This window comes from Nycticebus coucang, chromosome 8, assembly GCF_027406575.1.
Source record: "Nycticebus coucang isolate mNycCou1 chromosome 8, mNycCou1.pri, whole genome shotgun sequence".
Classification (NCBI taxonomy): Eukaryota; Metazoa; Chordata; class Mammalia; order Primates; family Lorisidae; genus Nycticebus; species Nycticebus coucang.
Genome location: NC_069787.1, coordinates 99,297,192 through 99,320,524, shown reverse-complemented (window position 1 = coordinate 99,320,524; position 23,333 = coordinate 99,297,192). Strand labels below are relative to the sequence as shown.

Genomic DNA, 23,333 nt, shown 5'->3' with positions numbered 1-23,333 from the left:
TAGACATTTTTAATCCTTTTGCAACTGTGGAAGTTGTAATTTGATCAAAATTTTCTGGGTGGGTTTACTTTTGTGGTGGAGGATTACGCTGGTCTTTATGGAGGATAGGTCTGAGAATATCCTGGAGACCTGGTTTAGTTATGGCAAATTTCTTCAACATGTGAATGTCATTGAAGTATTTAATTTCTCCATTATAAATGAAACTCATTTTAGCTGGGTACAGGATCCTGGGTTGAAAGTTATTTTGTTTTAGGAGATTAAAAGTCGATGACCATCCTCTTCTAGCTTGAAAGGTTTCAGCAGAGAGATCTGCAGTTATTCTAATATTCTTGCCTTGTAGGTGATGGTTTTCTTTCATCTTGCTGCTTTCAGAATTTTCTCCTTCATATTAACTTTAGTGAAATTGATTATAATGTGTCTGGGGGATGTCTTATTTGAGTTGAGTTGTGGTGGAGTTCTGAAACTGTCTGCTATACGAATTTCAGAATCTCTTGGCATGTCTGGAAAATTCTCCTTCATAGTCTCATGGAGAAGAGACTCTGTGCCTTGTGAAGCCACTTAATCGCTTTTGGGGATTCCTATAAGATGAATATTGGTTTTCTTCAAATTATCCCAGAGCTGTCTGAGAGAGTGATCTGTTTTTGCCCTCCATTTCTCTTCCTCTTTGAGAGTTTGGGAGCATTTGAAAGCTTTGTCTTCAATGTCTGCTTGCTCCATTCTGTTACTGAGGGATTCTACTGTGTTTCTCAGATCTTTGAGGGCTGCAACTTCTTGTCTCAATGTGTCAAAATCTTTGGTCATTTGGTCTTTGAATTCATTGAGTTCTTGAGATATCCTTTGGGTTACTGCTTGGAATTCTAATTCGATCTTATTTGGTATTCAGATTCAGAATTTGATTTCTGACTACTCAGCTATTTGTTTGTGCATGGGATCTTGTGCTGTGTCTGCCCCATTGATCCTTGGGAGAGTTGATCTACTCTGATTATTCATATTGCTAGAGTTTTTCTGTTGATTTCGCCTCATGATTGTTTTTCACCGTTGCCTCTGGCTGTCCTCAGAGTTGGGGAGGTGTTTCTCCAAGATTAGACTCCAGCGGGATCACTCTATTGTTGCTGGATCTTTGTAGGGAGTGACCCTGTGTAGTTCCTTTGGGGCTGCCCCAGCCAGGTAGTCTGGTTGTGGAAGCAGCTCCGGAGTGTGACACACCTGGATCCAGCAACTGGGCAGGAGGTAGTGTGTACGGTTCTGGGAGTGCCTGGTGCCCAGTGACTTTGGCACAGATTGCCCAAGGCTCCAGCAGCCTCTGGCCAGGAGAAGGGCTCTGTGCAGAGGCAGGGAGGGCTCTGGAGGGTACACAGCTACCAGAGTCCCTGGCCAGACAAGCATATCGGTGTGGAGGCAGGGAGGGTACAGGAGGGAGTATGCAGGGTTGCGCGGCTCCTACAGTTCCTGATCAGGGCATATGGAGGCCCGGTGGGCACGGGTCACAGGTCAGGGGTCACGGCGCAGCTCTTATGGAGGTTGGGGCGGTGCCAAATTCAGGAGTTTGAGGTTACTATGAGCTGTGACGCCACGGCACTCTATCCAGGGTAACAGCCCAAGGCCCCAGTTTGCCAAACCCTGCCCCTGAGGGTTAAGGCTGTAAGGCAGCTCAGTCCCCACCTTTAGGCTGCTCAGTCACTGGGTTAATAGCTCCCCCTGGATCCTTGCTCTGCGACCCTGAGGGCAGAGCTTGCCAGGGCAGTTTTCTCACAATGGCTCCCTGTGGCCCACAGCTGAACACTATTAGCTCCGTCCAGCTCAGCGGCTCAGTCTGGGGCCCTAGACAATGCCCAAAGTTCTCCACACTCTTGCTCAAGCTCTCCCCAAGGCAGTTCAACTGAGTGCCAACTCCAAAAACACCGAAACAGTTCACAGGTAAGGCCTTTCTGGTTTGCAGTCTCACTGCTGCTTGTATTTACGGCTGTTGGTGGGATTAGGTCGATCGAACACAACCACTTGCCAGTTTTACACTGTTTTTGTCCTCCTCTTGGGGTCCAGAAGTCCCTTGCTAACTCCTAATATCCTCAAAGGGATGATTATAGGCAGATCCTGCCAGCCAGAGATTCCTGGAGTCTTATCTTCCCAGAGTCAGTATGCCTAGTTGCAGGGAAGCTGTTACTCAGCCGCCATCTTGCTCCACCCCTCTCTAGTATGTTTTCATCTAAGAGTTTTACAGTTTTAGTTATTGCAGTTAGGTCTTTGATCTATCCTGAGTTTATTTTTGTATATGGCAAAGGTAAGCATCCAGATTCATCCTTTTGCATGTGAATATCCTGTTTTCTCAGTACTGTTGAAAAGATTGTCCTTTCACCATTGAGTGGTCTGAGTATGATTGCTGAACATCAATTGGCCACCTATTCAGGGGTTTATTTCTTGGTTCTTTATTTCATTGGTCTGTATGTCTGCCATTATGTCACTACCATACTGTTTTGGTTACTGTAGCTTTGTAGTAAATTTTGAAATCAGAAAGTATGCATCTTCCGATTTTTTTCTTCTTTTTCAAAATTTGTTTTGCTGTTTGGGTTTCTTGAGATATCCTATTAATTTCAGGATAAGTTTTTCTATTTCTGCAAAAAATAGGATTTTGATAGGGATTGCATTGAATCCATGGATTGCTTTGGGTAGTCTTGGCATCTTAATCATATAAGAAGTCTTTAAATCCATGAATATGGGATATCTTTCCATTTCTTTATGTGTTCTTTATCTTCTTTCAGCAACATTTTATAGTTTTCAGGTATAAATCTCTTAAATCCTTGGTTAAATTTATTCTTGAATGTTTTATTCTTTTTGATGCTATTATAAATGAAATTGTTTCCTTAATTTATTTTTCAGATTGTTTGTTGTCAGTGAATAGAAATGCAACTGATTTTTGTGGGTTGAACTTTGCTGAATTTGTATACACATAATTTGTTAAGTTTACTCCTAAGTAGTTCTTATTTCTTGATGTTCTTGTAAGTGGCATTGTTTTGTCTTGTATTTGCCGCATGGAGGCAGGATCAACCTCTACCACCCAAATTTGGTTTGAATTTTGAGACTGATGACACCATGCACACCAGTGGGCTACAAAAAGGTTTATTATCATGTTGTGGGGCTTTATGAGAAGAGCAGGGCAGATACCCAGGTTAGTCTGGGTTGGTTTGAATGAAGAAGGGGCAAGTAGGTTTTTATTATGGTTAGAAAGTGGGGCTAAGGTAAGAACACTCACATGTGGGTTGGATTTGCATGATTTGAACTTCCCCACTGATGCTCAGAGCAGGAAAACCAGAGCTTTCTTACTGACTCGTCCAGATATGGGACAAGAGGTGGAAAATGAGGAATAGGGCTTGAAAGTTGTCAAAAGTAAAAAAAAAAAAAATGAAGCCAGACTCCTTGTATTTTTATACAAAAGTCTTTTATCCTTTTATTTATTTATTTTTTGAGATGGTGTCTCACTCTGCTGCCCAGGCCAGAGGGCAGTGGTGTCATTGTAGCTCACTGCAGCCTAGAACTCCTGAGCTCAAAGCATCCTTCCATCTCAGCCTCCTGAGAAGCTGGGATGATAGGTGTGCACCACCATGCCCATTTAGGACTTTTTTATAGAGCAGCTTTAGGTTCACAGCAAAATTGGGAGGAAGGTGAAAAGATTTCCCATATGCTCCCACATGTGCATGATCCTCCCGTTAGCAATTTCCACCCACTGAGGTGGTACGTTTGTTACAATTGATGTACCCAGATTGGCACATCATCACCCAGAGTCCATAGTTTACAGTAGGCTTCACTTTTGGTTTTGTATGTCCTATGGGTTTGGACAAATATATAAATAGACCAATTTCACTCCCCTGAGAATCTTCTGTGCTCTGTGTTTTCATCTCTCCCTCTCCCAATCCCTGGAAACTACTGATCTTTTCACTGTTGACATAGTTTTGCCTTTTCCAGAATGTCATATCATTGGATCATACAGTATGTAGCCTTTTCAGGTAAGCTTCTCGCACTTAGTAATATACGTTTAAGGTTCCTACGTGTTCTTTCATGGCTTCATGGCTCATTTCCTTTTGTGCTAAATGCTATTCCATTGTCTGGATGTACCACAGTTTACTTAGCCATTCACCTACTGAAGGATATCTTGGTTGCTTCGAAGTTTTAGCAATTATGAACAAAGCTGCTGTAAACATCCATTTGCAGGTTTTTATGTGGACATAAATTCTCAAGTCCTTTGAGTAAATACTAGGGAGCACAAATGGTAGATCATATGGTAAGAGTATGTTTAATTTTGTAAGAAATCACCAAAGTGGCTGTGCCATTTTGCATTCCCACCAGCAGTGGATGACAGTTCCTGTTGCTCCATATCCTAGCCAGCATTGTGCTGTCCAGATTCTGGATCGTGATCATTCTAATAGGTGTTCTCACATGATGTGGAGCATCCATTCACATGCTTGTGAACAGATACCCTCTGTCCATCTTTTTCTGTGAGGTGTCAGTTAAGGTCTTTGGCTCATTTTTTAAAATTTTCTTGTTTGTCGTTCAATTTTAAGACTATTTGTGTATTTTGGGTAATATATAGGTATCCTTTATCAGATATGTCTTTTGCAAATATTTGTCCCAAGTCTATGGCTTATCTTTTTATTCTCTTAGTAGTTTCTTTAGCAAAAGAGAAAAATTTAATTTTAATGAAGTCTAGTTTATCAATTATTTATTTCATGAATTCTATCTTGGCATTATACCAAAAAAGTCATCATCAAACCCAAGGTCATCTAGATTTTCTCTTGTGTTATCTAGGAATTTTATAGTTTTGTATTTTACATTTAGGTCTATCATCCATTTTGAGTTAATTTTTGTGAAAGGTATAAGGTCTGTGTCAGGATTGATGTTTTTATGTGTGGCCGTCCAATTGCTTCAGCTCCTTTTGTTGAAAAGGCTGTCTTTTCTCCACTGTATTGCCTTTGCTGCTTTGCCAAAGATGACTTGTCTGTCTCTAGATGTATATGAGTGTATTTCAGGATTAGGTTGCTCTCATAGAAGGGGTTGATGGTGGTTTACAGGATTTTCTTTTATTTTAGCCTCAGTCTTGGGCAGCCCTTGTAGGCCTGAGCCTTGTGGGTAGAACTGTCTCTGATGTTCTTGTCAGTGGAGATTTTGGTGACATATCCTGGTTCTTTTCCACCCCTGTACACTAAGTATGTTGGGATTGGTTTGAATGTTGTTGGGAAAGAACCCACCAAAAGCTATTGCCATTTCTCTGTATAAACTCCAGCATTCCAGAGAGTAGTATTTGAAGAGTGTAGCTCTGACCCTATCTGCTGTGTAAAACCCCTCTAGTGCACCCCATAACCCTCTCAGGTCCAAGACTGTGAGCTCCGTAGTCTCATGCCTCTCACTCTGACCTTCTCTGTTACTTAAGTCTGGTCCTTAACCCTGGCCCTAGACCATCAGTTTTGAGAGTTGATGTCTTTCTGGGTATTATTAGAGACAAAAGCAGTGCCTAGCAGCTGGTAGGGGCTGAGCAGCAGTCTCAAATGGATGCAAGCACCCTGTTTTGTTTCTCCCCTTCTCAACCCTTTCCTTTCTTGGCCTGCCAGCAGGCAGAGTGCTACCCTGTCCTCCCCAGGTTCCTATGTAGATGGCACAGGGAAGGCCTTTCTCTTCCCCCCACCAGCCCTGTGCCTGTCCATCTTGGCACAGATGTAACTAGCACTCCCTCTAGTCCTCAGCATGGTAACCATTGGAGCTGGACCTGCCCACCTGGCCCTGGGCAGGCCCGTGGTGAGCAGGCCACAGCCTGTGCAGCGTGGCCTTTTGAGGGCTGACTGTGCACATGTCTGCAGAGTTAAGATTTTTAACCCCCCTTTCCTATTTTAGGAAAAAGTGTATCACCTCATTCCCCTCTGTGGATAAGAAGACTTTGGCAAGAAGCATGTGGCATGTCCGGCGAGGCTGGAGGGGGCTCCTGGGACCACAGGGAGCCCTGGGATGGGGAGCCCAGGGGCAAGCGCAGCTCCTGGGCCTTCGTGGTCTAGCGAGTGCAGGTTCCAAGAACAGGGAGGAGTACAGCTACGTGGTGGTGGGTGCAGGCTCTGCAGGCTGTGTGTTGGCCAGTCGGCTTACAGAAGACCCCAACGAGAACGTGCTGCTGCTGGAGGCCGGGCCCAAGGACCTGTGTGCAGGGAGCAAGCGGCTATCTTGGAAGATTCACATGCCGGCAGCCCTCATGATGAACCTGTCTAACAACAGGTACAACTGGTGCTACCACACAGAGCCGCAGTCGGGCCTGGACAACCGAGTGATGTACTGGCCACGCGGCCGTATCTGGGGAGGCTCCTCATCCCTCAACGCCATGGTCTATGTCCGGGGGCATGCCGAGGACTACAACCGCTGGCACCGTGAGGGCGCTGAGGGCTGGGACTATGCTCACTGCCTGCCCTACTTCCGCAAGGCACAGTGTCATGAGCTAGGTGCCAGCAGGTACCGTGGTGGCGAAGGCCCCCTGCACGTGTCCCGGGGCAAGACCAACCACCTGCTGCACCAGGCATTCCTGGAGGCAGTGAAACAGGCCGGCTACCCCTTCACTGAGGACATGAACGGCTTCCAGCAAGAAGGCTTCGGCTGGGCGGACATGACCATCCATGAAGGTAGCGTGCAGCCATCCTTCCCTATCCACTGGGTTCCTCCATTAAAAAAAAAAACAAAAAAAGCTACCCCCCATCATGGTGACTTATTGCATTCCATGCCACAGAGTACAACTCAAAGCCCATGAGGGCTCAGCACCTATAGCGCAGTGGCTAGAGCACCAGCCATATATACCAGGGCTGGCCAGTTCGAACCCAGCCCAGGCCTGCCAAACAACAGTGACAACTACAACCAAAAAAAAAAAAAAAAATAGCCGGGCGTTACGGCAGGTTCCTGTAGTCCCAGCTACTTGGGAGGCTGAGACAAGAGAATCTCTTAAGCCCAAGAGTTTGAAGTTGCTGTGAGCTGTGACGCCACAGCACTCTACTGAGGGTGACATAGCGAGACTCTGTCTAAAAAAAAAAAAGTCCGTGAGGAGTGACTGTGGGAGGTGACACATGGCCATTCTCTGGGCCTCTGGCCCCCTGGCTCCTATTGGTGTGGAAAATGGAGAGTCAGAGGACAAAAAGCCCAAAGTCCTTTAGAGATTTGCAGGTGTGGAAACTGAGGCACAGAGAGGCAGCAAAGAGCACACGGGCTTCTTGCTCCCTCTCCTTGTCTCCATTCCTTGCCAGGGACATGTCCATCCTTTATAAGTGGGGAAACCGAGGCACAGAGTGGTGACAGGTCTTGCTCACAGCGGGACTGAGGTGAGGCCAGGCTGCCCTGGGCTCCTGCCCACCTCTTCAGGGTTCTTCTCCATCTGTCAGTTGCTCCTGGTCTCTGCGTCATCCTGTCAGAGGGGAAGGCTCTTTTTTCACCTGTCCCCAGGGGAGCAGATGTGGGCATTAGCAGGGGAGGGTCTTTTGGTCCCAGCCTTGCTTTCGACAGGGCTTGCACAGTCAGGGCAGGGCATATCACTGGAGAAGGGTGAGGCCAGGCCTGACCTCTTTGCTCGTCCTACAGGCAAGCGCTGGAGCACAGCCTGTGCCTACCTGCACCCGTCCCTGAGCCGCAGCAACCTCAAGGCCGAGGCCCGGACATTTGTGAATAGGGTGCTGTTTGAGGGCACCCGTGCAGTGGGTGTGGAGTATGTCAAGAATGGCCAGAGCTGCAGGGTGAGTGAAGGACAGGTGCAGGCAGAGGCCCTGGGGGCTGGGCTTAAGGCAGGTAGAAGTCACGCCCTCCTCCTCCCTACACGCTCTCATCCCTATGATGAGGAGTGGATAGGGTCTCACAAGCATCACTGGGCTGGTGGAGGTGAGCAAGCCCCAGCCCTGCCACCTGCAGAGAGCCCATGGTACCCTGCTGTGGGTGCCCTTGGGAGCCCACCTTAGAGCAGTCCCCAGTGCCTTCCATGCGTTTCCGGGCACCAATGTGACAGGAAGTTACAGGGTTAAGGGTCTGAACATCCTTGGATGTGACCGTTTTCCGCCTTGGTAGCAGGGTGTCAGATTGCGCCTTATTTAGACCACTTGCTTTCATTTATTCCACTTACGCCTTCGTGTCCTGTCCTAAGACCCTGCGGTGTGGGATGAGCCACAGTTGCCAGTGTGGGCCTGTTCTCACGTGCTGGCTGGAGCAGGGCACTGACCCGTGAGGCAGGACAGCAGCTGGCTTGTCGGGAAGTTGACCCGGCTGGCCCTCTGCCCCTTCCAGGCTTATGCCAGCAGAGAGGTGATCCTGAGCGGAGGTGCCATCAACTCTCCACAGCTGCTCATGCTCTCGGGTGTCGGCAATGCAGATGACCTCAAGAGACTAGGCATCCCTGTGGTGTGCCACCTGCCTGGTGAGTCCCTTTCAGTGCTCCCCAAAGTCTGTTCCTGTTCAACTGAGTGCCTTCTTGTATTTTCTTTATGGAGCAGGGAGGCAGCAAGAGTGCTCCTTGGAACTGTTATGTCCTTCCCATGAGCCTGAAGGTCCCCTGGCCTCTGTGGACAGACACCCTCACCCCTGGGCCCTGAGTCTTCGTGGCGTTTCCGTCTCCCTTTCCAGCCTCCTATCCTGCCTGCTGAGAGGGGTGCAGGCATGTCCCCAGAGCGACTCCATGGTGACGGGGTCCAGGCTCTGTGTTTCTGTCCATGTGCTCAGCTCAGCGCTGCAGAGCCTGCCTGTCGCATTCTGACATAAACTACGTTGATGGCCTTGAGGGCCTGGCTCTGTTTCTTGCCTTTAGTAACCCACAGGGTCCTGTGCACACAGGCTTCATCGTGAGGGGCCCATGGGAATACAGTTCTGTGTCAATGACCTGCCCAGTGCAGTGGGCTTCTGTCCGGCCACTTGGCCATCACACTTTCCAAGCAGTGCCTGCTCCAGCTGAGGGCTCTGCCCCCATGGAGGGTGCAGCTGAGCAGGACAGACAGAGGGCACCTAGAGGCTGCCCTCAGGAGCATGAGAGGGGCTGGGCTTAGCTGGGAGTGCCCGGTGTCTCTGGGAGGCAGCCTTTAGACAGACCTGGGGATCAAGCAGGAGGTGGCCCAGAAAATTAGTGCATAGGGGAAATTTTTCAAAGCCAGGGGGCTATGGAGAAGCCATTTTCCCTGACTACTCCTTCCCATTTCAGGAGTTGGCCAGAACCTGCAAGACCATCTGGAGATATACATTCAGCAGGCATGCACCCAACCCATCACCCTCCACTCAGCACAGAAGCCCCTGGAGATGGTCCACATTGGTCTGGAGTGGCTCTGGAAGTTCACAGGTGGGCACGCTCACCTGTGGCCTGGGTGCAGACGGTCTGCGGGCGTTGCAGCCTCCTTTCTAATCAACTGAGTGAGGGCTCTGGCCTCACAGTGCTGAGCTTGAAGCTGAACTTTGCCATTTACTTTAGCCCTAAGCCTCAGTTTTCCCATCTGCAAAATGGGGCTACACAGTTCCTGCCTGGCAGGCTAGTGTGAGGCTAGCAGCAGTAGCTCACACTAAGTTGCTTGGCACGGGGCTGCTCAAGTGTGACTGCTGGGGGTTAGATGTGGCTCTTCAATATATATGGACATGGATGGCCTTGAGTTAGACACCATTTGGGGTCCAAGAAGCCAGGAGAAGAGGTGCAGAGAAGACACCTTGGTACCAGTTTGAGGAATCAGCATCCATCTTTCAACAGTTTCATTTGCGTGTAGCTGTGTCTAAGGGTACTACATAGGTTCGGGAAACGGTGCTTTGAAGTCCCACTCATTTATACAGCCTATGTTTCTTGCACACCTACTGTGTTCTGTGTTCTGTGCTAGGTGGTCGGACTGGCCCAGGAGAGGGCCAAGTGGAAGCCCCCAGTTTGGCATGGAGTTGATATTTGATGCAGAGGTGCTGGATGAGCCACCTGGGGAACAGGACAGATGTGGACAGGGCTTGGACCCAGGCACCAGATGGAGACTGGGAGAAAGGTGGTCACTCTGACTGTCTCTGCTGCCTGGTCTTTTCCTCATTTTCAGGGTATGGAGCCTCTGCCCATCTGGAAACAGGGGGGTTCATCCGCAGCAAGCCTGGGGTCTCACACCCGGACATCCAGTTCCATTTCCTGCCATCCCAAGTGATTGACCACGGACGGGTCTCCACTCAGCAAGAGGCTTATCAGGTGAGCAGATGGAGGCTTACCCCATGGGACGCTTCCTTTTCCCCTTCAGTACGGGAAGATGCTCTCATCTTCTGTGGCACAGGGCCTTCAGGGGAGCAGGCAGAGAAGCCTGTCCCCTGCCCTCCAGAGGGCTGGTGTTCACAGTAGGGAGAGGAGCAGCAGGCCCCAGCGAGGCAATCTGCGTGGTACACCTAGCTTGGGACAGATGTCTAGGTCCCAAGCACCTGTAATGGGACAAACAAACATGACTGGGCCCCAGAAGGCCTGGAGGAAGGAGTGGTCATTGGGGTGGGTTTTGACCCTTTGTGGAGTGGGTAAGATGAGGCAGTGCCCGAGTGCACCTGCTCCTAATGGCTCTGGAAGCAGAGGCCACCCTGCAGGACACCCAGAGCCCCTCCGAGCTACTGAGGCTGGCAAGGATCATTGCTTCCTCTCTGTTCTCCTAGGTGCATGTGGGGCCCTTGCGGAGCACAAGTGTGGGATGGATCAAACTGAAAAGTGCCAATCCACAGGACTACCCGGTGATCCAGCCCAACTACTTGTCAACAGGTAATTCAGAAGCTGCCTTCACCTGGCCTGGGCTTGAACGAATGAGTGCCTTGGTAGGGATCCTGTTTGTCCCCAGTCCTGCCTCTGGTCCCACTTGGAGACACAAGTTGCCATCTTCCACCCCCTGCCCCAGCACTCCAAGCTATAAACGGGCACACGCTGCTCAGTAGTGTCCTGGTTCCTGGAAGTGACTTGGGCCTCATATTATGCAGTGGGAGACCTCTGCAGCTGTCAGACATGAGGTGCAGGAGACCCTGCTGTGCTCACACAGCATTTTTCCTGCTGTTACTCTGAGCAGCCTCCAAAAGCAAATTACATTTCTGGGCCTGCCTCTTTGCATGCAGCAAAAACAGGCACTGTCCATCTGTTCACAGCCACACCAGGGCAGGGGGCGAGATGTGTGTTCTCTTCTCTGCCCCAAAGATCATTCAGACCCCCAATTTAAACCTGGCCTCTGGGGCAGACTGCACCCATCTAGGCTGCCATCTTTTTTTTTTTTAGAGACAGAGTCTCACTTTATCACCCTTGGTAGAGTGCCGTGGCATCACAGTTCACAGCAACCTCCAACTCCTGGGCTTAGGCAATTCTCTTGCCTCTGCCTCCTGGGAATAACTGGGACTACAGGCACGCGCCACAACACCCAGCTATTTTTTGTTGCAGTTTGGCCAGGGCTGGGTTTGAACCTACCATCCTTGGTATATGGGGCCGGTGCCCTAACCACTGAGCCACAGGCACCACCCTAGGCTGCCATCTTTGTTGGTGCTACCCAGGACTCTGCTTGGTTGCAGCCAAACCACCTATGGGCAGGTGACAGGCAACCTGGTGACTCAGTCCACCCATGTTCTTGAACGTCACCTCCAACTCTTACCTTCTCAGGCAAATTAAGCCTCTCCATGGCACGAACCTTCTGTTAGGTCACCATGTAGAGGGGGGGTCTCACTTGTTTCTTCTCCATTGCAGAATCGGATATTGAGGGCTTCCGCCTGTGTGTGAAGCACTCCAGAGAAATCTTCTCACAGGAAGCCCTGGCTCCGTTCCGGGGGGAAGAGCTCCAGCCAGGAAGCCACGTTCAGTCAGATAAAGAGATAGATGCCTTTGTGCGGGCAAAAGCCGACAGTGCCTACCACCCCTCGTGCACTTGTAAGATGGGCCAGCCCTCTGATCCCACTGCGGTGGTGGATCCACAGACCAGGGTCCTTGGGGTGGAAAACCTCAGGGTCATCGACGCGTCCATCATGCCCAGCATAGTCAGCGGCAACCTGAACGCCCCCACAATCATGCTTGCAGAGAAAGCAGCTGACATTATTAAGGGGCAGCCTTCACTGTGTGACAAGGATGTCCCTGTCTACAAGCCCAGGACCCTGGACACCCAGCGTTAAGGCCATCACTGCCCCCTGAGACACTAAGAGGGCCAGCACAGCCTTGCTCCAAATCTCCTTTCTGAAGCTGTCTAGAACATTGGAACTTGGGAGGCACCCTGTTACATGGCTGAGAATTGGAGAATTTCTTGAGAAATAAGACTGGTGGTAGGCAGAGAAGCAAGCTCCTTGTTTTTGGTGTTTCCCTGTGGGCCCTTGGGGGAAAGCCAGGAGTCAGGCTGAGGCCTCTCCCCCGTGTGTCCTGGAGGGTCACTCCTGCCATGTCCTTGCCCTATGTTCACAGGGTGCTAACACAGGGTCCTGCTGCCTGGAAGGCAGTGGTCCTTTCCCAGGCCTCTCTCTTTGGGCAGTCCCCTGAGAGCAGGGTGCTGGGTTCCCAGGCAGACGCATCCTCCAGCTTCAGCAGCATCACACAGTACTTAGCTTGAGCTTTACTTAAGTCCCCAGTGTCCTTGTTCAGGGGGAAATTTGCTAGCAGAAAAGTGGGCTTTTCTTGTTCTTTCACTTCCTAGTCTCCACCCAGTGAGGTGGGTAACTGGGGCCCTGCTAGGTCACTAAGGGGCTATAGCCCACTTCTCCCATGCGCTGGTTCTTATTAAATATGATCAGCCATGATGAGAGGATTTCTGAACCTTGTTCGAGGAGAGAAGGGTCTGGAGGGAATGACACTTGGCTTCACTACCAAAGGTTTCATGATTTAGCATTTTAAAAGATTTTCCTATTACCAGGAAATGCAAAGCAAACTCCACATACCACATGTCGGCTTCATACTGAGGTAGCTAGCCCGAGAGAGAATTCTTTCATGTCAGCCCTGGGAAACGACCCAGAGCCAGCACCGCCCACAGTGGACAGGGCTGGTTAATTCCTATTCTCTAGAAGTCCCTGGAGACAGACGAGGATGAAACTGAAACTGGGGGGAAAAAACAGATACAAGTAGCATTTACATAGCTCTTTGATTTTTAAATTTCTCGTAATTCAATAATATCATTTAGTAGCTTATTTTTGAATTGAGATATCGTATCCAGACTGTTCCTACAAGGTAACAGAACTGTTTTTTGGATTTACTTTCTTGAAGATACCCACAGCTGCCACCCCACAGCCCTCTGGGTCTTGGAGTGGCTGCAGGGCATCGGCCTTGCCATTTGGGGGGTCCCCACATAGTCCTCCTGTCAGAGAGCACGTGTTGATTTGGGTAAGGGGTGAGAAGTCAAAGGCACATGTAAGGGGGCATCCCAGGCCAAACCATGACTGTGTTGACCCTTCCTTTCTGGTATGGATATGGATGAGGCTGATGACCATCAGGCCCGCCATCTCTGCATCGTGTGGCATGTCAGCCTCTGAGACAATGGTAAATTCAGGCCAGCAGCTATATTTTAAGATAAGCAAAATGAGGGGCCGAGCGAGGTGGCTCATGCCTGTAATCCCAGCCCTCTGGGAGGCCGAGGCTGGTGGACTGCCTGAGCTCACAGGTTGGAGACCAGCCTAAGAACAAGACCCCGTCTCTAAAAATAGTGGGGCGTTGTGGCGGGCACCTGTAGTCACAGCTACTTGGGAGGCTAAAGCAAGAGAATGGCTTGAGCCCAAGAGTTTGAGGTTGCTGTGAGCTGTGATGCCACGGCACTCTACCAAGGGTGACAATGTGAGACTCTGTTTCAAAAAAACAAAGCAAAATGACATGATAAAAGGAGCTCGTCCACCATGCTACTCAATGGCATCCAGGCCCCCTCTCGCCATAGAATATTGAGGTATGGTCTACTCAATTGCACAATTCAATTTAGCCATACATGGAAATGAGCTTCAAGGGAAAAAAAAAAACAGTGTGTGTTGCACGTCCAGAACCTGTCTGAAAATTCCCTGCCGTGGGGGGAGCCTTTAGCCCAGATAGGCTGCAGCTGAGGAAGCCAGAGTGGGTTGAGTGGAGGCTCCACTAGGTTAGTCTTGTGGGGAATCAGCTCCTTTGTAAAAAGTTGAAATAGCTAAAAACAGAAGAAGATACTTTGTAAAATAAAATGGTTGGAAAAGCGCAACAGAATGCTGTGGTGTGCCCGGGGCCCGGAGAGCGCTGCCCTGTTGAAGAAGCCTGTGGGTGAGCTGCTGCGTCAGCAGGAGGCTGTTCTAGTGGAATGAAGGCCACCACGGCAGCGCCTGGCAGGCTGCGTGTGGGTGCGGAGCACCGGCAGCACGCCCGGGGCTGTGGGCACCCAGACATGGGGCCTTTCTGCTGATGGCACATGCACAATAACTCCCATAAATTCAAGTGGATTCTTCTCTCTAGCCTAACCTTGTCCTAATCCCAGAAATTATTTTATTTTCCATTGATTAATCCAACTTAACATCAAATATATACTTTTTTTTTTCTATTAAAAATCAGAAAAATGTAGTCTTTGCTGGGCCAGGCCATCCCAGACCACACCATCACTCCATCACCTAACTCTGGAAGCCAGGGTATAGGCCTGCTCCTTGTCTTCCTCCTGCCCTCCCTGTCCCCAGTAGAGGAGGACAGAGATCATTGTAGAGAAATAAAAACCTTTCGACAAATGAAAGCCTAGCTGGGGGACTCAGTTTTTGAATTGGGGTGGGCAGGGGGCAGCTGGGACTCTGTGTATCATCAGCTCTATTGCTAGCCAGTTTTTGAAATCAACACACAGCCGCTCAGAACACTAAAAGCCTGTGTAGGAAAACACAATTGGCTAAGACACAGAAGTCTGAAAAAGCATGCAACGTGAAATCAGACAGACTGCTCTGGTCCCCGAGTGGTCCACTGGGTGGTGCATGGTGCAGGGGACCCACACCCTGTCCAGTGCAGCCAGAGCTCGGGGCCCTCACAGCCCAACCTCCAGCTCTGAAGCTTCTCAGGAGAGCTGCTACCTGGCTAAGCAAGGGTCCAGCTGTTTGGGTGGAAATCGAGTCTGTATGCCGAGCAGAGATGGTTCTTCATGAGGTTCTGTCAGCTGATGATTAAAATCATAACTGCCATTTCCATTTTGTGAGATTATGAAAAACAAAGGATTGAAGGAACTAAATGTACTCTTCCTGCGGATAAAAAATTATTTTAGGGGGAGGGGAAACCAAAAAGGAGAGACATTTATTCGTAAAACTTTCATAAAGGAGGGAAAAAAACAAAACAAAACATGCTCTACAACTTCAAATTTTTCTTCCAAAGAAAAATTTAATATTAGATGAGAGGTTGAACCAGGCTTAAAGCAGACAGATAGTAGGAAGTGGGACAGCCTGTAAAAATGCCAGTTTTTAAGGACTGACTTTGGAAAAGGTCACCGCCACACCAGATGCTGGTATGGCGATTTTTGGCCTGATGTTAAAGCCACACAGTAAGACCAATACCCAACAGAGAGACACAGAGTCCAAGATAATGTTGACAGTGGTGTAGCCCTTTTGGAGAAATGGTACTCCCTGCAGCTGGTATTAAGTTACTATTGGCACCAAAGGAGCCGGAAGGTAAGAGAACCTCCGTAATTACAGAACTGCCCTCGCAGAGTACCTGCCCCTTCAGAAGCTCTCACTGGCAAATGCCAGCTCTGTGCAAGGAGAGCTCCCATATATGACAAAATTATTACACAGTTTTATTCTGAAGAACATTCTGTATTTTAATAAAAAAGGATTTATGTCAGGAAATAGTCATTTACAAACCTTGAAGTGTTTTTGCCTGGATCTGGAGTACGAATGTCTTAAGAAGAGGTTTGTAAGGTCTTCATAACAAAGTGGGTGTTATTTACAAAAAAAAAAAAAAAATTAACAGGTTGTCTATGTTCTATTTAAAAATTTTGAACCAAAATTGCTACCTGTCTTTTAGATCACAGGAAATCTCTGCCAAGGTAACTTGACAAAATCAGCATGATCTGTTAACAGAAAAAGAAGCCTTGATGGTTCTAATTATCCAAAAGTGGGTTCTTATCAGGACATAGGGAGTGCTAGTGCATTCTAATGAAAACGTCAGCCCTCATCTGATTGCATATTAAAGCCCTCAAAGAGAACACACAGTACAGCAGTGTTTTGTGAAAGGCAACAATACGATGTGTACAGACTCCCACGTTCTAATCCTACAGAAACCATGTTGCTCCCTCTGTCCCCCACCCAACCCCCCTTACTTAAGTAACACCAGTCCCTAGGGAGGAAGAGCGGGCGTACTTCATTCACCTGTGTGATGATTTCTGCACCAGAGATGCAAAAAACATCCCGTGTGGGCAGCCAAGAAAACCAAAGGGTTGGATGCCATGGGGCAGAGTAGCCAGCTCCACCTACTCTGTCATTAACTCACCAGGGGGGTTTTGAAACAAAAAACACCTGCAATCTACCATGGAGCAAAGATATCAAAATCCTAGAACTCTTGCCCAAAGAAGACTACAAATAGTCATCTGGTATATCTCGTGTAAAGACAGGTTTACACATACAATGACTCAAACTATTTTAGAAAAATTTCTGTAGTGTCGAGTTCTTTTGAACTCAAAATTTTACCCCCAAAGGATTTTCACTGAATAAATGAGAATTGGCTCTATTTCTTCTACTTCCGTATATCCCAAGTAAAAATACTAATAATTTCTAGATTTCAGTAGGGAACTACAATTATGAGGATCCAAGGATATTGCTGTGGTTCAAATACGGTACAATAATTACAAAATATAGACCATCTCTTTACAAATACAAATTATAGTATATTACAAGTCATGTACAGTAAATCTATAATTTTTAAACAAACTAGCGTATCTAAGTTTACCTGGTTGCAAGTGCATTATTATTCCAGTTTACAGTTGCCCTTCACGTGACAGTCAGAAACTGACCATCTGAGTGATATTCTCATATGTAAACTGGTGTCACACAACAGAAAACCTTGTTTATAAGGTCCCTTTCCCCTCTCATGATGACCGCTGGTAGATGGGTTCTGACTTACACGCTGTATTTCAGAACAGCTAAACAGGAACCAGGGAGCAGTGTATCTGGGAGAAAGGTTTTAAAAATGGATATGCTGGACCCTGGGACTGTCTGATATGCTAGACTGAGGGCTGAGGTAATGACACAGGTGTGGTGATGGTCATCACCTGTTACCTTCCCCTGCCACGCCTTTGGGGAGGTGTACGTGGGGTCCCACTCATGGGAGACTCAGACACCACAGCAGTAGTGGTACCATGGGGATAGGCAGGCAGGCCCGTCTGCCCTTCTCACCCCTCCTGTCCAGGAGGGCTGGACCTGCTGTCTCCTGCAGTTGGGCCAAGCTTGTGGTGCACTGCTGGGCTCTGCCAATCGGCACCTGTTCAGACCAGGTTTATGGCTTTCTTGAGGCATGATATCACTTGTACAAAAGTCTAATTGAATATTTACTCCCAGCTAGTGCCTAACCTCCCTAGCTACGAGGCACTTTTCCCCAGCCCACTGTGCCCCATCCCAGGCTGGGCCAGTCTGCCCACAGGGCTACAAGGTGGTGATGCATATCATCTCATCTGCCAGGTCCTCCTCATCCCTCCCTGGGTCTGGCTCGTCGTCACTGTAACCAGGACCAAAGTCCTGGAGCTCATAGTCCTGTCGGTGTGAGGCGGGGCCCACATCCCCGTTGGCTCGGGGGTGCACGTTCCCATTTAGCAGGGAGCTGGCTGCACTCTCCATCTCGTCGATGGTCAGGTCACAGGCATCAGCGATTTCGTGTTTTGTTGCTGACACAAATTTTGGGTCCCTTGCATAGCGTCCTAAGCCTTCAGATATCAAAACCTGTACAGGAAAGAGGATTGATGGTTGGGAATGAAAGAAAAATCAACTCCAGCACTAACTGTATTGCATGCTTTGGGGAGTCATCTCAATTGTGTTTACTAGCCCTCATTTGTGATAACCCATGTAAGCAGCTGTGGCTTTGAAAATGTCTTGGAACTGACATGGCCCCAACAAGAGTGAAACCTGGTGAGGGAGGAAGTTTGATATAAACTAGGAGTATCTGAAGAAAGCACACATGCAGCTGGCACAGTTTACGAGAACTGGCCACGGCATCTAGTTTTCACTCGTGTTTTAAATACATTCAAGCTGCTAAGAAGTAGCCAACGGCAGCACCCTGGCTCCACAGCCAGCCCTCACTCCAGCCTGCTCCTGCTGTGTGGGCTGGCTCTCCTGGCTCTGTCCCTTGCCCATGGAGCCTGTCCTCCTGTGGCCGAGAGCCATACTCACCGCCTCCACCAAGCTGTCCGCGCTCCTCTGCTTGTCACTGTTCTTGTTCTGGAAGCTGCTGGGGACTGTCAGGCTGGCTGGTGTGAAAGTCCGATAAGAGATGTCGGGCTCGTCTGTGTACCAGGAGCTGCGGTGCAGGGATGGCAGGCTGCCATTGACCTGGTCCAGGGACTCTGACCGCTCCACCTGGATGAGCGGGGTGTAGCATGGTGCCCAGTCCCGGTACGGAGGGGTCGCTGGAGGGGTGGCCCATGACCGGGTTGAGTGACTAGGTGAGTACTTCTGGGCTTTACTTGAATCTAGGCCTGCAACCGCCATGATCTGAGGGGAGAGACAAAAGTGGGGGCACCTGAGGTTCTCAGAGGTGTGGGCCTCATGTCTCCTCCAAACAGAGCAAGCATGGGGCTGCTCTGCAGGGCCAGCCCAGACTAGGACTGAGCAGGACATGAGCACACTGAAGTAAACTAAATGATCTGGCAGTAGAAGTTCGGCTTCCTGGGAGGCTATGCTTTCTTTTTCCCCAAATCCATCAGGCATTTCCTGTGACTGTTCCCAGGGAGTTAGCAGGTGCCAGGTCATGGAGGCCCTGCTCAGTGATAAAGACTCCAGGAAGACAGGCAGGCTGTGAATGTGAGTGCACCACCTTGTCCGCTCGTAATCTAAATACCGAAGTGCTTTCAGAGAAAAGTGCCTAAACCAGTGGCTACAAGCCCTGCCCCCTCCGCCCTACCCCAGAAAGAGCCCTGGGATTCCCACTCTGTGTAAACAGCACAGCCTCCTGGCCAAATAGGAAGCCATGACCTCCTAAGACCTGGGGCTGGACACATGCCCTTATAGCTTTCTGTGCCTGCTTGGTTCTGCCATGACACAGTGGAGAAATAAAACTTATCATAAAGAGTGAAGGCAGGGAAGTAAACAGCTAGCAGAGACTGGCAGAGAAGATATGAAATGGCAGATTTCCATTTTCTGAGTGTTTCCACAGTCTGGACTTGGTGGGGACCCTGCAGGGAGACTGGCTCTGCCCCCCAGCTGGGTGCTCATGGCATGCTGCAATCTCCCTTGACCACTCTACTCCCCCCACCCCCCAAACATAGGGATGGCATCTCTGATGTGATTTTTTTTTTTTTTTTTTGAGTCAGAGCCTCAAGCTGTTGCCCTGGGTAGAGTGCTGTGGCATCATAGCTCACAGCAACCTCCAACTCCTGGGCTCAAGCAATTCTCCTGCTTCCACCTCCCAAGTAGCTGGGACTACAGACATCTGCCATAACACCTGGCTATTTTTTGGTTGCAGCCGTCATTGTTGTTTGGTGGGCCCGGGCTGAATTTGAACCTGCCAGCTCAGGTGTATGTGGCCAGCACCTTAGCCACTTGAACCACAGGCACTGAGCCTGATGTGATATTTTCAGAAAGAAAAAGTACCATATTCTTGTCCTTGAGGTAAAGCCCTGGTAAGTGGACTCTAGCTGTCCCTACCCTCCTGTCCAGTCCCCCTCACTGTGGCCTGGTCCTTCTCCCTGGACCACTCCCCTGGCAGGTAGGTGGGGAGGTTGGCCCACCCTCTCAACCACAGGGCCCTTGACCACAGACAGCTCTGTAAACTTATCTTAATGGAGGAAGCACCTCTCAGAACAAATAAAGGGCTGCCATGATTATTCGGAATCGGTCAGTGGCCACCACTCTCCAGGCCTCAGACTGCACTGAGCCCCGTATTCACAGCCAAGAAGGGAGGTGGGGGGAGACTGTACACTAGGCAGAAGCTGGCTTTGGAAGCTGACTCCTTGAATACAATACCAGTTTACGGCTCAGTGACATGGCTCACTCCTATAAACTTAGCACTCTGGGAGGTTGAGGTGGGTGGATTGTTCCAGCTCAGAAGTTCAAGACCACCCTGAGCAAGAGTGAGACCCCACCTCTACTAAAAATAGAAAAATTAGCCTGGCATTTTGGGCAGGGTGTTTGTGTAGTCCCAGCTCCTCAGGAGGCTGAGGCAGAAGGATCACTTGAGCCTAGGAATTTGAGGATGCTGTGAGCTATGTTGATGCCACAGTACTTTAGCCTGGGTAACAGAGTGAGATTCTGTCTCAAAAACAACATTAACAAAAATACTCCACTTGTCACTCACCTGTGTGAGCCAAGGCAGAATGGAGCTCATGGCTGCATCTATTTGGCAGGTCTGATAGAGGATTGAACCAGACTATAGGTGAAGGTTCTCTCCTTCCCCCCTGGTGTGGTGGCCAAAGGAAGACAGCGTCCTGAGAGTGAGTCCTGCACAGGTGTGCCCGGGCAGGTGGCCGGCTTACCTGTTGCTGCATCAGATGCAGAGGCAGGGCTGTGCGGTGGGGGAAGATGGGAGATGGCGGGACCTCCTCCTGGCTGCTCTGCCGCCGCAGGCACTCGAAGTTGAAGGAGGATCTCCGGTGGGCTAAGAAGGCAAACACATCACATCACACAGTTGTGATGCAAGTTCCCTGTGGGGACACTGTCTCTCAGGAGTCAGCCCCTCTACGCCCCACCGGACACCCAGCAGGGAGCCCAGGAAGAAGGAAGCAGAATGTCCAAGAGAAAAAACTATATCGTGAGGTCTCTACATTTTTGGAGGGGAAAATGGAGGGAAAAAGGATGTTTTCAAAAAGCACAAACTTAACTAGTTTTGAATGTTTGCCTGCTCCCAGGAGGAGCTAGGAGGGCGAGTATTCTGAGTATACCGCTGAGTGTGCTGTGGGGAACAGGGCATTTCAGCTGGTCACTTCAGAACCCTACAGACACTGCCTGCTGTCACCTTCCAGGCACCCTGTTTTAGAGGGAGGGATTCTACCTGCACTGACCTGCTCAACCAGGTAATAAGCAAATTCTCTCGTTAGAAAAGACTGAGGGAAACAACAGAGAACACTGCCAACTTAAAGAAGCTGCATGTCTTATTGACAGCTGTTCCTACTAGCTACAGGCAGAGCAGGGATAAGAGAGCCACAGGTTCCAGCTCAATAGGGCCCCAGGCCCAGGAGATCAGTCTGAATTCTGGGGTCCTCCTGGAAACCCTGCCACCCTTGCAAGGGGTCTGCTTCAGGGCCTCACCTAGAGTTTGCAAGGCAGTTGCTGGGGAATTTCAACAGCTCCTATCTTGACATCTGCTTTTCTAAGCTTACAGGGCATCTTCCAGAAAAACTCTCCATGGGCCTAATTCCTATATCAGAAAACCGGAGGAGACTAGCCCAAAGAGGCCTACTTGGGGATGGGACTGTAAGGAAGACCAGGCTGGCTTTGGCCAGCCATTGCCCAGAGAGGAACAAGATAGCCAGATTTTGGTCTCTCAGGCCTGCGCATACTGTGAGGCATGCTGGGGCCACCGGCAGAGATGTCTACGTGGAACACAGACAGGTGCCTTCCTCAGAAGGGGCCTGATGTGACAGCGACAGAGCATGAGGCTCCCTGTCAGCACAGCCTCTAGGACTGGTGGCAGAGCCAGAGGCTCAGAGCCAGAAAAGGAGAGTAACAGTCCCGCCCACATGTACAGCGCCTTTCCACTCCTAAAACAGTCCTTGCATGCCCATCACCTCCTGTCCTCTGAACAGCAGTGTCTGGAGAAGGGAGTAATCCCACTGTCGCTGAGCACACAGTCCAGAGAGGTAAAACATTCCCCCTGCCAAGGTGTAAGTGGATGTAAAGTAAAACCACCTTACAAACACAAAGGGCAACTGCTTCTGCCTGCCAGGCTCCTTCTCCATCACCGTGGCCCCTGGGTGTTCACATGCTCACCGGCCTGACCAGCAAAGGCACAGGCTGGTGAAGGCAGTGGAAATAGCAGGGCCCCCATCCAACCTCACCTACACATGCTTCATCTAGTATTTATGGAGAATGGAGTGGCTGCATTTAGCAGCATGTGTTTGGGGCTACAAAATTAAATATTAACCATAGAACGAGACTGATTACACTCCCCAGTGGGGCTGGGACAGCTGGAGCGAGGCAGAGGGCCTGGGCACCACCCAGCAGTGCTCTTTATTGTGTACATGGCAGGCTCAGGAGCCAATGTGTCTTGGCTGCTTTTGGTTACCAACTGGAATCCTGTTCAAAAATATGCTTCATTCTTCAGAAGCACCAGAAACAATATTCTTTAACTATCATCAAAATGCTCACATCCAAAATCAAACCGCTCAGCCAAGGGCTGGCAGGACCAGGGCTGCACTATTCTCTCCAGCCAGCCCCTGCCCCTCTCGGTAGGATGGGTTCCCTGACTCACAATGGGAGCACCTGTTCTAGAGCTGACCAGAAAGGCCAACACTTGCACCGAAGGCACAGCAGACATGAGGTGAAGGGGAGCAGACAGGAGAAGGAGAAGCCCTGGTGGGAACTGAGGAAGGGAGGCACCAAGGGCGTCCAGTGCCCCTCAGAGGGAGAAGCTTTGCCAGATGGGCCTGGGGCAAGCCCAGCTCTGCATTTGGGCCTGCCCTTCCTCTTGGGCTCAGTCTCCTCATCACCTCTCACAGAGTAGAGCTGGGTTAACTACAGCAGAAGCACGTTCATGGTTTGCCTACCTCTCAGGGTGGTTCCCAGGCTCAAAGGCAATGATATGTACAAAAAGCCCAGTATCGGACATGTGTGTGCAATTTTAGGGCCCGTACTGCTCTCTCTCTTCTTCCAGAGAGTCAAGAACAGTGCTGGAGGAGCTAGAGCTCTCCAGGACGGATATGGAGAAGAAACAAGGATGTCACTGCACTTTCCAACCAGAGGACTGGTCCTGGGGACCAAAGGTCCCTGACAGGGAAGGACACGACTGTCACACTGCCCTGGAGCAGGCTGTGGGAGAGGTACACTGTTCTGTGGAAGGTTCTACCCCAAACAAAAAATCTGGTCTCACATGTTGGGGTGGGAGGTAGTAGGCGTCTCCTTGGAGATCTCCGTGAATCATAGCACACGGGCGAGTCGTCGTCCTCCAGGAAGCCTTGGGGGTGGTGGTAGCCTCGGGGCCTCTCGAAGTCCGAGTTGCTGCCCAGGTACCTGCTGTAGTAGCCATAGGTTTGCCTACTCGGGGAGGGCAAAAGAGAAGGGGCACGTGA

At 49.8% G+C, this 23,333-nt stretch overlaps 2 protein-coding genes across 13 annotated transcripts in view; one reads left to right on the top strand and one right to left on the bottom strand.

Annotated features, from left to right (window-relative positions):
* The window catches only part of CHDH (choline dehydrogenase), a 35,490-nt gene extending 19,580 nt beyond the window's left edge, over positions 1 to 15,910 (top strand). The window contains exons 2-8 of the mRNA XM_053600742.1: positions 5,878 to 6,647; positions 7,591 to 7,742; positions 8,284 to 8,413; positions 9,188 to 9,322; positions 10,047 to 10,189; positions 10,636 to 10,738; positions 11,699 to 15,910. Of these exons, the coding sequence (XP_053456717.1) occupies positions 5,933 to 6,647; positions 7,591 to 7,742; positions 8,284 to 8,413; positions 9,188 to 9,322; positions 10,047 to 10,189; positions 10,636 to 10,738; positions 11,699 to 12,117 (1,797 nt within the window). The 5' untranslated portion in view covers positions 5,878 to 5,932 and the 3' untranslated portion in view covers positions 12,118 to 15,910. The remainder of the gene's footprint in view (positions 1 to 5,877; positions 6,648 to 7,590; positions 7,743 to 8,283; positions 8,414 to 9,187; positions 9,323 to 10,046; positions 10,190 to 10,635; positions 10,739 to 11,698) is intronic.
* CACNA1D (calcium voltage-gated channel subunit alpha1 D) overlaps positions 15,267 to 23,333 on the bottom strand; it is a 376,968-nt gene continuing 368,901 nt past the window's right edge. For all 12 annotated transcript variants that reach the window (XM_053600740.1, XM_053600741.1, XM_053600739.1 and 9 more), the window contains 4 exons: positions 23,135 to 23,298; positions 20,583 to 20,704; positions 18,283 to 18,603; positions 15,267 to 17,835 (listed from right to left, as the gene is read on the bottom strand). In XM_053600740.1, the coding sequence (XP_053456715.1) occupies positions 17,542 to 17,835; positions 18,283 to 18,603; positions 20,583 to 20,704; positions 23,135 to 23,298 (901 nt within the window). In that variant the 3' untranslated portion in view covers positions 15,267 to 17,541. The remainder of the gene's footprint in view (positions 17,836 to 18,282; positions 18,604 to 20,582; positions 20,705 to 23,134; positions 23,299 to 23,333) is intronic.